This window comes from Trichosurus vulpecula, chromosome 1, assembly GCF_011100635.1.
Source record: "Trichosurus vulpecula isolate mTriVul1 chromosome 1, mTriVul1.pri, whole genome shotgun sequence".
NCBI classification, from domain to species: Eukaryota; Metazoa; Chordata; class Mammalia; order Diprotodontia; family Phalangeridae; genus Trichosurus; species Trichosurus vulpecula.
Window position 1 is genome coordinate 194,235,120 of NC_050573.1, and position 16,251 is coordinate 194,251,370.

Sequence of the window (16,251 nt, forward strand, 5' to 3'; positions counted from 1 at the left end):
TATATGTCTCTGTGTTGACTTATGGACTTCTTGACAGTCTGGTGAATCCTATAGACACCTTCTCAGTATAATGTGTCTGCACAGAATTACAATGGAAACCAATTATATTGAAATGAATTCATCAAAATATTAAAACAAAAAGTTCACGGACCCAAGATTATGAATTGCTGCCTTAGATGGTAGGTTTCTAGGCAAGGATGAGGGCTTTGCCTAGCCCACAGCATGACAGCATGCAAAACTTAATAGATATTGCTTGACAATATTGAGCCCTAGGTATCCAGGGCCACTTCTGGACTTAGCGCTGGCGCTAAGCTCTTTCTGAGCTTGGGTGGGAGGCATCCACTTGGCACTTCCTTCTATCCTGCAGAGATATACAGCCCTAGACAGCAACCACAAAAGGACTATCACATTACTCACTTTAGATTGAGCTGTTGCCTAAGAAATACTGACTGCTGTGAAACCCAGATTGGTAATACGGCTAGAAGGGAACAAAAGAACACGCTGGGTAGTAAGAACAGTTCACTTCAGTCAGTACCCAGGCTTACAGTATTTCCTTTGACAATACCTGAGGGCTGATTAAAAATAAAATCAACATCCCCATGGGAGATTGTCATTACAGAAGAAGGGGGATTTTCTCCATGTACAGTTGTGGGAAGAAAGAGCGGCAAATAGTGCATTTGTCCTTTAAAGCTTTGCCATGGTTCAAGAACAATGAGTCAGTAGAACAAGTAGAGGCCTGTAACAATTCCATGCCCCACTAAGGCAGTCATGCCCTTCCCCAGTGCATGTTTTAGTGAGCCCCCAGCACTCGTTATATAGTTTAGCCTATATTTACAGGTACTTTCTGTTTGCATTGCAACAATAGATGGTATTTATATAGTGCTTCAATGCTTTAGAGATATTTTATAGATACTTTATAGATATCATCTCATTTGACCCTCACAACATCCCTGTGAACTAAGAACTACCAGTATTATTGTTCTCATTTTATAGACAAGGAAACAGAGGCCCAGAAGCTAAGTGACTTGTCTGTAGTTACACAGCTACCGGATATAGGGTTGGAACCTCTGCCTCTCCAGATCCCCAAGTCCAGTACTCTTTCCAGTTTACGTGCTGCCTTTATTGATCCTGCCTCCCATTTTTATGATATGTCCCCTCAACACACTAATTTTTTTTCCTTTCTCTGTATTCCTAGAGTTTAGCACAATGCCTGGCACATAATAGGAATTTAATAAATGCTTGTTGATTGATTAATGACACCTAGTAAACTCGTAGGTAGAAAGGAATCAATTAATGGAGAGGGAGAGATGAAAGATAAAAGAGGAAGACAGGATAATGGACAAAGTACCAAAGGATATGGGAGGTGGGGAGGATGGGGGAAGACATATGCAAATGGCGAGGTGGAGAAGGAAAAAGTACATAGATGAGAGCATGTGAAATCTGAAAAGGACCTTGGAGATCCGCCTCTTGACACTCTTCATTTTCCAGTCACTGTGGTCACCTATTGGAGATGAGGTCAAGGTCATTGGCTTGGTTTATGTGCTGAGAGTAAGGAGGAAAGAAGTAAGACTAGGGGCTCAGGAAGAATTGAAAACATTTGTTGTGAGGAATGTGAAAGGGAGTTAACAAGAAGTGGTGGACTATTGAGTAGCAAGGGAAGCCCGGTTGAGTTTAGATAGCATGGAAGGGAACTACAGACTTTCTACAGGAATGTAAGGCAACAAGAATGGAGAAAAAGGACAGCAATTTACTCAACAACTCAACAAGTGCTTGCTATGTTCAAGGCATTGCGATTATAAAGGCATTGGCGATATAAAGGAAGGCAACAACAGCTCCTCCACTCAAGGAGTTCATGTTCTAATGGGGGAGACAGCATACAAACAACTATATACATATAGAGCAATCAGCTGGAGGAACTCTCAGAAAAAGGCCCTGAGGGACTAGGAAACACCTCTTGCAGAAGGTAGGATCTAAGCTGACATTTGAAAGAAACCAGGATGTGGGCTTGAGGAGAGTACTCCAGGTATAGGCAACAATCACTGAAAATATACGTAGTCAGGAGATGGAGTGTGTCATATACAAGGAACAAGGTCGATGTTACTGGATGGTAGAGTCCACAGAGGGGAGAAAAGTGTAAGAAGAATGGAAAAGTAGAAAGGAACAATGTGTGAAGGGCTTTAAAAACCAGAGGATTTTTTATCTGAACAGAGGAAATGGGAGCTACTGAGGTTTATTGAGTGAGGGGTGGGGGTGAGACGATTAGATCTAACTGGCAATGTAGATATGGGAGATAGTCAAGGGGGTAAAGGATTCTGGGATACTATTGAGAGCATCTTTGAAATGGCTGACTGTGTTGGAGGCTGAGTAGAGAAATCTGAAGAGTTCCAATGGACTAGGAGAACAGGGAAGGTCCAAGAGATTAGGGGTAGCAACAAGGGCAAGGAACACTTTTTTTAATCCAAGTCTTTTTGACAGGAAAATACATTATGACTAACATTTTACATCTTGGGTGAAATTCCATTACAACTGCATATTACCTGTTGGATACAGAAACTTTGCCTGACACAGGTTTTTGCTTGGCAGTGAGAAGGGAAAGCAATGTGAATTCTATGTTTGTCCCTAACAAACATGATTGGTTCAGGGAAGGAATCATGATCCCATTCTGTTGAGTGGGTTCAAATGTGGTTGTAAGAACTTTAAAGATTCCTTGGAAAATTTAGTCCTGTTGTTACAGTTACCAGAACCTACAGAACTTTATCTCCTTTTTTCCTCTGGGGTTATAGAACACATATACTCTAGCCTTTATTTGATCACACTGGAAGTGTATGCATACCCAGACCAGGGCAGAGGCAGTGCCATGATGGGATCAAGTCACACTTTGGTTGGGTTTATATGTGGATTTTCCCACAGCCCCTTTTGTTCCAAATCTCCTGGTCTGACTTCTCTGCCCAATTTCCTGTGTCTCCTAGTTGTGACCCCTAGATTGTGTGCTAGCATATTCTCCAGTGGCCTGCCTTGGTTTCCCATTCTCTCTCATGACTATTCACAACCCAGAGCTGACAATAATGCTGGTCAGATCCTCTTTCTTGTTTTTTAAATAATCGAACCACGAAAATCAAGAGACCTCACTGTAGAGATTTTGTACTTCCTGTCTGTGTTAGCACGTTCTTTAGTAGTTTGACAGATGTACCCCTTGTCTCTCCAGCTAGATAACAAACACAGTCCTTGTATTCTCTCCCGTCTAGCCATTTGGACACAACATACCATTCAAAATGCTTGTTGAATGAAAGACTGAGCTGTAAGGAATGAACAGATAGTGGTGCATTACAGTTAAATGATAGAGGAGGATTAAATGATTTCCCCATTATCTAACCACTTACCTTTTCCCTGAAATGCTTATTTTTGGATGCTGCTGCCAAATACAGTGTCACAGCCTGACTAATCTCATCATTGTTTTCAGTCAGAAGAAAAGCCAGGGCTCGGAATACTTCCTGCTGGACTGGAAGGTTGTTGGCTGTGAGATCAGTCATGTTCTGTAGCAGCTTTTCATCTCTCAATGACTGCAGAGTTTGAACCATTGTGGCTAGGTTAAGGAGAGAAGTGAGTTGACATTCTGGTCCATTTGTTTAATATGATAATTTTACAACAAGATTTTCTTTTAAAAATTATTTAAATTAAAAAAAATCAAATTATTTTTTATTCTGAACTTAACAAACACCAAATAAAATTAACATTTACATATATTAAGTAGAATAGATAATGAAGATCGTACATGAAACCATGAATCTCTAGTATGTACAGCTTGCTTTTCCTTGTGAGTAAAGCAATTCAATGTTACTTTCAAATTTGTCCTCCTGGTCTATAACTCCTGTTCGCCCTTCTGTTTTCTTTCGTGCATGTTAAACAGGACATCCCAAAAGTCTGAGTGCAGTTGGAAACTATTAAAGACTAAAACTGTACTCAGACTTTTGGGATAACCCATACTTTAATCACCTCTTTTTCTTTTTTTGAGGGGGGGGATGGGATAATTCTATATTGCTTGTATTCTTTTTCCCCATCAGCCCCAACATTGAAAAAGAAGAAAAACAAAACATTTGTAATAATACATATAATCAAGGAAAACAAATCTAAACATTGGCCATGTCCAAAAATGGATGTCTCGTTCTGGACTTTAAGACCACTACCTCTCATGACATAAAGATCCCACCAGCTTAAAGGATGCCTTAACTATGCTTATTTCAATTGGTGACCAATTTTTAGTCTTTTGGCTTATCTGGCTAGTTAAATCAGTTAGGGCATGGAGCTAATATGGCCACAGTTAGAGATTTGATTCTCATTTGTGCCAGCAGGTTGTTTCCTGGTCATAGACTGTGCCCTTACCCCTTTTTGGTCCTGATTTTCAAGGGAATTCTTAAAGAAGAAAACTCCCTCTATCAACATAGACTGGCAACTCACGTAGTCTTAGAGGGTTGCCTGGGACACCGAGAGGTAAAGAGACTTGCCCAAGATCACAGACCCAGTGTATCCCAGAGGTAAGACTTGGATACAGATCTTCCTGACACCAAGGTTTGCTCTTTCTCCACTCTACCATTCTGCCTCTCTAAGGGCATCAGGGTGAGAAAGACTGTGCATAGTATAAATCCATCACCACTCCTGGAGACACTACTTTAAAAAAAATCAATCAACAATGCACAGGCCTAAAAGGCATAATCGAGCTATTTCCCCAGTCCATTATCCAAGAAGGTTTCTTAACAAAACACATTATAAACTTTGGTTTTAATTCTATTATTTGCATCTGAAAGGGCTACACTGGAATACTGATGACTCATATTTACCAAGCACTTTAAAGTTTAAAAAGTGCTTGCTTAATAACAAAACAGTAAAGAAGCCAGTACAAATATTATTCTCATATTAAAGATGAAGAAAAAACACTGAGTCTCAGAGAGTTGAAGTGACTTGTTTAGGTCTTTCATCTCACCATAAAATGCCTCCATATAGAGGCCTAACTATATTCCTCTTTCCTTGCCCTGGATATTTTGCTTCACATCTCCATTTCATTTTTCTTCCCTCCTCTGCTCCACTCTTTTGAACACTTGTGAGCAAATATCACTCCTGTTTTCTATTATGAGAGCTATATCTACAGAGCCAGAGAAAATACCAAGTAGAAGTTTGCAACCCAGGAATGGCAAGTAAAGTGTTAAAAAAAAAGGGTCACCAATAGAATTACTTCTGGGCTTTCCATTAATGGAATGGTATCAGTGAATGATTGGAGTATTGGTAGAAATTCCTTTGCTTATTCACCAGAAGACAGTTGACATTAACAATATAAAATTCATTCCAATCAATAATCAAATGTATCATTAAGAATATGACCAAGCATATCATTATCTATTATTAAGCACTTTTTATGTGGCAGGCATTGCCCTAGGGCACTGGGGATACAAACCATAAAAAGATCCCTACCAGCGAGGGTTTATTTTTTGTTTGTTTATTTTTAGTTTTCAACATTCACTTTTATAAGATTTTAAGTTTCAAATTTTTTTCCTCCCCCCCACCCAAGACAGCATGCAATCTTATATAGGTTATACGTGTACAATCATCTTAAACATATTTCCACATTAGTCATGTTGTAAAAGAAGAATCAGAACAAAAGAGAAAAACCTGGAGAAAGAAAAAAACAAAGAAACAAAAAAGAGTAAATATATGCTAGACCTGCATTCAGACTCAATAGTTCTTTCTCTGGATGTGGATAGCATTTTCCATCATGAATCTTTTGGCATTGTCTTAGATCACTGCATTGCTGAGAACTGCTAAAACTATCAAAGTTGAGCACTATATGTTGCTGTTACTGTGTACAATGTTCTCCTGGTTCCACTCACTTCACGTGGAATGAACATTTAAATGATAAACCATGAAGAAGACATTGGGGGCTACGATCATCACTCAAGGCTATCATTGGAATGGACCCCAGCAACTGCAAAACAAACAATCATCACAGTGAGACAAAGTCCAGTGGATCCTACCTTGCTTAGCCAACTGAATTAAGTAAGCCTCCAGGTCACTCACACCATTGCTGGCAAAGTAATGATAATACTGAAAAACGGTGATGACTTCGGAGGTGAGGCTGGAGGAAAGCAAAGGCTCTGTCCGATCCAGAATTCGAGATATGAGTGTTCGAAATGCTATAGATAGACAAGAAATGGGTCAGTCCTATAGGACACGGAAGCTCAGCCCATCAGCTGAGGAGGCAGAGGCCAGACAGGTAAAATGACTTGTTCAAGGTCATATAGCAGAGTCAGCATTCAAACCCCAGTCCTTCAACATCCTTTCTACTATCCTCTTTCTATAGAGGTGTCAGGGATCTAAACTGCTGCCCTGAGTGGAAGTCTTCTCAGAAAACCTAAACTTAAGCCAAGGTAAAAGTTCTTAAGAAATGATAGAATGGGGGCAGTTAGGTAGAGCAGTGGATAGAGCACTGGCCCTGGAGTCAGGAGGATGTGAGTTCAAATCCAGTCTCAGACACTTACTAGCTGTGTGACCATGGGCTAATCACTTAATCCTGTTTGCCTCAAAAAAATTATTGGATGAAATTATAAATCTAGAGCTATAAGGGACCAATGTCTTTATTTTACAGATGAGGAAAGTAAGGCCCAGGGATTTAGGGTAACTTGCCCAAGATCCCACAGACAATAAGTTGCAGAGGCAGGATTCAAACCCAAACTCTGATTCCAGAACCAATGTTCTTTCTCCACTGTACCTTGATACATCCTAAAATTGCATGCCTGCTCCTATGGAAACCCCCTTCTTATCACCTAGGGAAGGTGATATGTCATCCTGACTAATGCAAATATTTAAGAATAGCAACAGCAAAAATGAAATTTTCCATCCTGCTTGTAGGCATTGATTCTCACAGCAAGTAATTAAGTTTCAGTGTCACAATAGGCTCCAAGTCCTTAGCTTTCAATTCCTGAAGCCTTTCATTGATGACTTTCTTCTTCTATGTTCTGATCCCACCTCCTGGTAACTGGGCCCATCACTTAGAAATCTTGGATAACTCTGAGTGGGCTTGTGTTGGGGAATGGACTGGCAAAAACCTTTTAGAGGATGGTAGCGAAAAGGTAGGAAGACCATATAGAATGCTATTGTAATAGTTTAGGTTGAGAGGTGATGGAGCCTGAAACAGGGTGGGTGGGAGTGGAGAGGAGGGGACGTATACAAGTAATGCTGCTAAGGTTTAAACAAGGCTTGGCAATGGATTGGAGATGCAGGTGGGATGACAGTAAGGACCTGAAGATGGCACCAAGGTTGTAAGCCTAATTCAGGGAACCTGTTGCCTTGAGGCCACATGTGGCCCTCTAGGTCTTCAAGTGCAACCCTTTGACTGAATCCTGGCCTAATTTATGATTCTGTTATGTGGAGGGAAAAAAAGGTGGATAAAAAACTACATATCATTAGATTTTGACATGCAGTGAGATGGGTAGCCCATTGAGTTAGTCTAGCAGTCTGTACATATTTGTAAGGCATGACAGCCGGCAACAGACTGATCATTTTTAAACACCTTTGTCTGAATTTTAGACTTAAATTGCATACTCCTAGCTTCACAATTCTAATCAAATAACATTTTTACTTCTGAATTGGCTCTACTCTGAGCAGGCATTTTGTGGGCCCTCTGCTGCTGCACAAAATCACCTGCTGTACCCACCAAAAGGATAAAATAAAGCCTTTAGGTCTGTAACACACCTGTTTCTGCAAGTCCTGGGTGTTCTTTGTTGACGGTTCTGGCAAAGTTGATCTCGAGCTGTTTCATCATCCAGTCAACTGAGGTGTGGTAGACTCCCAGAGGGCTGCAGCATTTTGTCCAAAAAGATAGGAGTGACAACTTTTTATGGAATTCTGGGATAGCTGGTGAGGAAAAAAAAAGTTATATTACATAGCATTCTATGGTGTACAACTTCGGCTTTCATTTAATAGCCCAGCCCAAGGCTCTGTTGCTCATTGTTTAAATGAATGAGTGTAGATAGCAATTGTTTTCTGTTTTGGCCAGAAACTCCTAGGGTCTTCCCCTCCTGGACAGGTACTTTTGTGATAGCAAACTAGGCCACCTTTTGTCTTAATTCTTAGCTAGCCCTTAGTCATTGAATGGGCATTGCCTCAGGCAAAACGAGACCTGGAAACACCCGAATTTAGAAAGACAAGGTCACCCACTGCATCCTGGGCCACCCCCAGTTGTCTGGACTTTTGTCTTGCCGCTGGACTCCAATTACTCTGGTGGAGAAAATGAGACTGAGAACTTTGCACAGCCGTGCCTCACTTAAATCCAATTCAAGGCAAGTCAAGACACCAGCCTCATGATACCATTGGTCCTCTTCCAGAATGAACAACATAGGGCACAAAGGACTTTCCCCCGCACCTCCCCAAGAGGCATGTAGTGTAGTTGTTTTTGTTCATATTTAACAGATTAAACAGAACCTAGGAAAATTTGTAACTTGTCCAAAGTCACAGCTATTAAGTGTTAGCTCCATTTCTACACTTAAATAAAGCAGAAGAAAGGAAGTTAGATCATGGTGGAGTGGAGAGAACAGGAAGACAACTATGGAGGTAGGAATGGGAAACATTTTTTTTCTCCAAGTTTTCATAATTTCCAAATGTAACACAGTAGGTTGACGATGAACTTCCTGGGAAGCCTCCATGTTGGTTTAAAATGCAGAGATGTTGTAGTGAGTTTCCCACATAACCATGGAGAGGCTGATCAGAAAGAACTTTTCCCTCTAAGTAATAAATATCATAGCTGTTTAAGAATTGTAAGATTCAGGTTCCTTCTTCCTCACTTTCCTAGCCCAACCTCTCCTTTTGTTCTCTCATCTCCTGGATTCTCCTGTCTCAAAAAGAAAAAGACCAGGGCATCAAAGCAGGAAAGATCCAAAGGATGCTTGTTTTATTCATAAGAATGTTATAGTCTGGCCAGTTTTGAAGAAATAAGAGAATTTTCCCTAACGTTCTCAATATTTCTGGACCAGCACCACCTCAGCCTGGATGAGGAAGGTGGGGAAAACTGGGGTGATACCTTAAGTTGAATGCTAAATGAAATGCTAAGTGGGATGATGGGATATGGCCACACTCGTAGGATTAATGAGAATAAAAGGTAGAGTTTTAATTTTAACTTTTTGGAAGTGTTTTCACACATCACTTCCACAGCAAATTTTTGGGTGGGTAGGGCAACAGAGGCTCAGTGATATTAAGTGACTTGCCTTAAGTTACACAACTAATAAATGGAAGGCCTGAGATGAGAGCAAGTCTTTCCACCGGATCTGTGCTGGGCGAATGCCCAGCCACATAACTTATCAGGGAGTTTCAGCCTTAAGTAATGAAACTAAACTAGAGAATCAGGCAAGAGCCTTGCATGACTTTCATTGAATGGCTGATGTGAAACTCTTCCCCAATGACTGTGATTCTTTTGAAAGTGAAATTCATGACTTTGCAAGAGTGTCCAATTTTCAAACCTCACAAGTCCAGAATATTTTTTGGCAGGCAACACTGCATCTGCACCTCCTGCTCCCTTGCAAAGGTTGTGGACCATTTTGGATAACTGTTTGTCCATGGGCTTGTGAATTAACTTGCTAGTTTTGTACTTTTCAAATAAGGGAATTGCCTAGTAGCCTAACATCATGGGAATATACCTAGACTGTGGGTTTTTTTTTGGGGGGGGGGAGGTGAAGGAGGAGAAGAGGATATCTAGGGAAGTAAGAACAATACTGACTTTCTCAAAAGAGACTTTACTTTGTTTATTTCTATTCTACGGCCAGATACTGACCCTTATGCTATCTTGCAAGCTTGCCACTGATCAAAAAAGATAACCAGATCCCTGTTCTAGAGCTGGAAGAGACTTCAGAGGCCATCTAGTACAACCCTCTCATTTTACAGATGCGGAAGCTGAGGCCAAGGTAGTAAGGGACTTTCTCATGATCACGGAAGTAGTAAGCGTCACCGGCAGGATTTGAACCTAGGTCCTCTGAGACTAGTCAGTGCTTTTTCTACCTTACCATCCCTCCCTCCCTCCCTCCTTTTGAGAAATTTGGGCAAGGAGCATCATCCTAAACTGGGATTTAGAGTCTGTCTCACACATACTCACCCTCTATGACAGAGCTGATGTTCCCCATATTTTCATCACTGACAGCTGCAAGTTTCTCCATCACTTGGATCTGTCCAGAGAGCTTCTCTAAGAGATTTCTTGCTATAAATGGAGTTTTGCTCGAGAATACAATTTGCTAATAAAATAAACAAAGCCACTATTTCAATAGTTTTCATCAATTCAATTCAGCAAACATTTATTAAAGGGCCCACTACACTGGGGAGCTATAAAAACAAAATCAACCCATTGTGCAGGCAGTCAATCTTAAACCATTTCCTCCCAACCTCATCTCTTTGGCATATGGTCTAAAGTTTGATCATTTTGCCCAATTTTTCCTGATCAATTTGGGCAAGGTTCCTCATTCTGTAGTAGTCACACATAGACTGATGTAAGTAGATGCGTTAGTGTTATTTTAATTTTTTCCCTGACTTTATTTAAAATTGTGCTTTTTTCTTTAATGAACAATAGTGAGGCTTTCATCCATTTCTCTTTCTTCTCATTTCATTGAAATTTTGACTTGCTCTTCGAAATCTACCATTTGAAAGGCAATTGAATGTGCATAGATCTGGATGTGATGGCGGAAAAGTTAATCTACAAGTTAGGCCTGGGTTTCATTGAGCAGAAGTAATGATCAAGATATTATTAATATGATGTAATTATTTATAAAAACAGATTTTTAATATGCTTTTTGGGGCTGAGTTTAAAAGGAGGACATGTCAAGTATACTAGGTGTTCAGTGCCCGAAAAATTAAATTTTCTGATGAAAAGAAAAAGATAACGAGAATACATGGTAGTATTTGTTACACAAAGAAATGCTATAGCAATAAACTATGTCTTAACCACCCTAGACCAAATGGTTAATGGTTTTCCTTCCTGTGTTTTCATCTCTGTGTGATTGTACTCTGATTGGATTTAGAGAGTAGCAGTATTTCACTTGAAAATAGAGGGACTCAATGGTTGATGATCCTGTAATAAATTTCTAATCCTCAGTTATTCACCTAATTTCCCAATGCCTTTCTCTGATTTCTCAATCTCAAAGTCTCACTCCATGAATGCTATAATTATGATTTCCTTATGGGTACTGGTCATTCAACCACCTGACTATGCAGTGAGACAATGAGTCTCTAGAAGGAAATTATCCTCTTTTGGGGAGGAAGAAATATCTTAGTCTCCAGAAAGAATTAAATCTTTATTAAAGGGTAGATAATTTCCAGAGCAATTTATTCATTACGGTATCAGGTTCAATGAGCATAGTTAAAAAAAAGTGTGAAAACAGAGTCTTATAGAAATGCTCAGTGATAATAATACGGTCAGGAATAAATAAAAACTCTGGATCATGTTGACCAGAAAAAGTGTGTTACATCCCTTCTGTTCAACTGCTTTCTGGTATTCATGGCCTACCAATTCAATACAATGTTTATGGGCTAACTTATATTCTTCAGATACACTGGGATCCTGGCCAAATGGGTCCGTCAACATCTAGTGAACTTAATCGGCAACCAAATTATCATAGCCCTTAAAAGCCATCTGAGAACATTTTAAATAGTTTCATTTGTGGGAGAGGGGGATGAGAGAACATGGCTACTCTAGGTCCACACTCACTCCTTAGTCTGGGAAAAATTTGCCTTTGGTTCTGCACAGCTTCCTCTTCTCCTCTGAGATTCTAACAAGGTTCTTTTTCTAACTAAGCTAACTAAGGGTAGGGAATGAGAGAGCCAGTTGGAGGCCGCTTCCAAGTCTGGGTGACCATTTCTTGCCTACCCCTCTGAGGCCTAACTATGAGTGCCTCCAGATCCCTTCTTGTAATCCCATACCCTGGACAATTGTAAAGGGCACAGGAAAAGTAGACCGAGAACTTACAGACAAACACCTAAGGACTGTGCTGTTTTAGTAAGTTCTAAAGAGCTTGGCACATTAAAAGCACATAACAAATGCTTTTCCATTCCATTCCATTCTAAAAATAATTTCTATTTTCCAAGGCGGTTTAGCCTCCTGGTACTACAATGTAATTCTGAACTGTTCATTCATGGTCAAAAAATGTTTTAGAAATACACCTAAAAATGGGGAGAAAACACACTGGCGTGTGCGTTGTCTCCCCTACTTAGAGTTTGAGATCCTTGAAAGCCAGGATTGCCCACTTTTCCTATTTCTACCCTCAGTGTTTATCATAGTTCTTGGCACATAGTAGGTGCTTAAATCATTTTTCTTTCATTCATTCATCTACTGCTAGAAATGCAAATACATGACACCCTAGAGGTGACAGCATAGTCTGCTAAAAATGACATTGATTTTGGGGGAAGTAATGGATCAATTCTCTGGCTTTCCTCTGACCCAGGAGCTTGAGTTCTTTGCTTGTGTCTCTATTGAATCAAGATGGTTGATTCAGATTGGTATACTTTTATTAGGTTCTGTTTCAGGGTTGGCTTTATTCTTTCAGGATGTTTGACTCTGGGGCTGCTCAATGTGAAAGGTGGTAGTTGTGCCCCAAGATAGGGGGTCTTATCAGTGATTTATTATGTCCTGTGCTATGAGAGTATCTGGATATTTTCCTGACCCTAGTAATTGGTGGAGCAGGTGTGATGGTAAGCCAGCTCCTGGATCCTGGTGACACAGCAAGCTTAGTTTTATTGTCTGGAAGATGGAGAACTAAAGTTTGGGTAAAGGAACTATGAAAACTGTGGGAGTAAGAGTTGGTGAATGTGTCACTGGGGTGGTTAGTCAGTGCAAATGTCAGCAGGAGGTTGTTTGGGTGCACATCCCTAAAGGGTTCATATTGGCTCCTGGAACCAATCTGCATTTAGGAAGGGAAGGCAACTGAGAAGCAATGCAGTGCTTACATAAAATGCATCTGTAAAAAGAGAGGAAAAAATAAGAGGAAGGAATTGCATGGTGCCTCTTCCTTGTATCCAAGTTAGCACGACTGATGGAGCATTGGGTCCTAATGTCAATACCTCTGGGGTATTTTGAGAGATCTGAGATGGAGAAGCCCTGGCACAGATCTGTTTGGCACAGTTCTGAATCTCCAAATAGAAAAAGAGAATGCTCAGAGTGGCAAGCAACTGCAGAGACAGACTCTGTGGTGTGTGTGTGTGTGTGTGTGTGTGTGTGTGTGTGTGTGTAGGAGTTGGGGGTGTCCATGTCATAGGATCTTTCCATTGCAAATATATCAGTTAAAGAGAAGGCTCTTGGATTTCAGTCTCAGTTTCTTTGTAGATGGTAGCTCTCAAAATGTTATTTCCTTTCACTCATCACTGCATTGTCACGGTTTACCATCAATTGATCTGAGTAATACCACCCCATACATTTAAGAGACCTTTAGCTTCTAAGACTGGTGTGTGACTGTGACATTGGATCTAATGATCAATATTTTAGGTGGATGCTGTCTTTGCCTGGGAGTGTACCATGAGGCATGTTTCAAAAAGGAGCATGCAAAGAGGGCATGGGATTTTTTTTTTATTTGCAGGCCATCAGGATTAAGTGACTTGCCCAGGGTCACAGATAGTAAGTTAAGTGTCTGAGGCTGGGTCTGAATTCAGGTTCTTCTGACTCCAGGACTGGAGCTCTATCCACTACACCATCTAGCTGCCCCATGATGGTGTGGGATCTTACCCATGCCTGCCAGAAAAGTGGATAGTTTGGCCTATCTTTTTCACGAGTTTTCATTATACCAGCTAAATAAAAAAAGGGAGATTTTGATTTAACAACTGTTAACTGCCTATGTGTGCTAAGTACCCAGAAAACAGAAAAATGAAAGTCTCTTCCCTCAAGGAGCTTATATTCAACTGAATCCATCTGATTCCCTTGTGTATCAGAAATCTGTGGTACAGATAGACAGAGAATAATACACAACAATCCTACCTGTATAAGCTGGGTGCAGTACTGCAAGTGCCTAACTATGGTGATGTCAAGGCTTTCATTTCCTGTGGTCAGGGGAAGAGGGCTTCCTGCTACACTGGTACCGACTCCTGTGTCTTCTGTCAGCGCTTCACTAGGATGCCCCCTGGCCTCGGGGTGTATTGATCTGTAACTGTTGAGGCAGGAGGGTGGGTGAAACATTCATAACTTGTTTTTAAAGGCAAGCAACAACTTCACAAGGCTACCATTGGGCCCCTCCAGAAACAGTGACCTGTCAGTTGACAGCCATGAAGAATGGAGAAACCATTTAACAAATACCCCATATCTCAGTCTGGAAGGCAAGTATTCTGAAGTCAAATGACTGAGCAGAGCCCCATGTTTGTTCCTCAAGAACAATAAGCCTTTTGTAAAGGATTTTCACTAAGAAGCCTTTGAAACAGGCTCTCATTTTGTACTTCTTGTGTTTTCCTGGTCTGTTGACAGGGTGATTTGCCAAATTTTCTGGGATTAAACTGGCCTCTAGACTTGTGGTTTCCCAAGAGCAATGCTATTTATTAAGAAATAATCTGTCAAGGTTTGTTTTTGTTTTTGTTTTTCTGGCCACAGATCAATGGCTACTTGAAGAATGAAAAGAGGAAAAGCTCCTGAAATGAGAGATGCCAATGTTCCCCTACTCTGGACCAAAATGAAAGTAGTGTTTAAACGTCTAGTGGCATCCTAAGTTTGACCCTCCCCCTCAGCACACACGCAGACACAGGTCTCACACTACCACCCCTACTTTTTTTGTCCGGTGCTCTTTTCATTGTTAAATCCTTACTTCAAGCTTGTTAAAACTCATATAATATCTTGAATTTGTGGAGCATTTAAAGTTTTTTGAAAAAAAAAAGCACTTTTATATCTAGTACAGGACTTCATAACCATGCACTCTTAAGAGAATATTTTGATAATCGTATTTTTATATAATTGAGTTTCTTTGTGATCTTATGTATTTTATTTTATTTGTTTAAAAACATTTTTTGAGGAGTCCATAGATTTCCATCAGACTGCCAATGGGGTCCAGGATACAAAAAAGTTAAGGCCCTCTGTTTTAGAACCTGATAATGAATCTGTGAAATGGATAATACTATGCCCATTACACATATGGAGAAACAGAAACACAGAAATCAAACACTTTTCCCAGGTCACACCAAAAGTCACAGATTCACACTAGAATCTGTCTTCGCATTCCCAATCCAGCACCGTTTTCCATTATATCATTCAATAGACTTACACTAAAAATCAAAACTAAATCTCAAACATTTGCATACTAGGTTGGGCACAGTGTCAATGCATGTAACTATAACCTTTTATATCATTTTGGGATTTAGCAAGTGCTTTCACAAGATAAGCGGATCTCAAAGTTCCATGGACCAGACTTTGCCCTGATTTTTTTTTTTTTTTTTTTGCCGATCTTCTTCCTGAATTCATTTATCTCCCTGCATGGTATCAATTTCTCTACCATTTCTATTTTAACCACGCGTTTTGTATCATTTTTTGCTACTATATTTTCTGGTTTGTATTTGAGCGTAATTAAAAAAACTTGTGCCCTTAATTTGTTTTTTCAAAAGATGTGATTTTAAAAAGAGAGGCACTGTTAGGATCGAGCATGCTACGGAATAGAAAATCTGGACTCTTGCCCAGTCTCTGACACATAGTGGTTCACTTAATTATCAATGCCCCAGGGATACTTCTCCAAGACTTGAAGCTGCAGAGGAGTAGTACATAGCTACAGAAAAGTGAGTGACTTAGCGGAGAGAGTGCTGGACCTGGAGTCAGAAAGTCTGAGTTCAAATTCTCCCTTTGACAATTATTAGCTGTGAGACCCTGGGAAAGTCACTTAACCCCTCAGTCTTAGTTTCCTCAGCTGTAAAATGGGGATAATAATAACATCTGCCTCATAGGACTATCCTAAGGAACAAATGAAATAACAAATGAAAAGTGCTTTGCAAACCTAAAAATGCTTTTTAAGTGCTATCATGATGGTGATCATCTGCAATGGCAGAGGGAGTTTCTTCATGGGGTGCTCTCTAGATGAATGAAATCACAAGTGTGGTGCACTGTCTTTTGTAAACCACTCCAAACCCTTCTCTTTTCCCCTAATACTCCTTGCTGAAATATATTAAAGTCTCCCCTAGAGTAGAAACATCAGAATTTGGAATAAAAAAAAGAATTTAGAATCAGCTCAAATCCAATTAAGTTAGCTAGGATAACTTGCAGGAAGAACTATT

General features: G+C 40.2%; 1 protein-coding gene across 3 annotated transcripts in view; it reads right to left on the reverse strand.

Annotated features, from left to right (window-relative positions):
* RIPOR2 (RHO family interacting cell polarization regulator 2) overlaps positions 1-16,251 on the reverse strand; it is a 126,079-nt gene that overhangs the window by 11,560 nt on the left and 98,268 nt on the right. For all 3 annotated transcript variants that reach the window (XM_036735707.1, XM_036735700.1, XM_036735715.1), the window contains exons 15-19: positions 13,988-14,156; positions 10,130-10,265; positions 7,741-7,902; positions 6,024-6,182; positions 3,381-3,583 (exon numbers count right to left, since the gene is read on the reverse strand). In XM_036735707.1, coding sequence (XP_036591602.1) covers positions 3,381-3,583; positions 6,024-6,182; positions 7,741-7,902; positions 10,130-10,265; positions 13,988-14,156 — 829 coding nt within the window. The remainder of the gene's footprint in view (positions 1-3,380; positions 3,584-6,023; positions 6,183-7,740; positions 7,903-10,129; positions 10,266-13,987; positions 14,157-16,251) is intronic.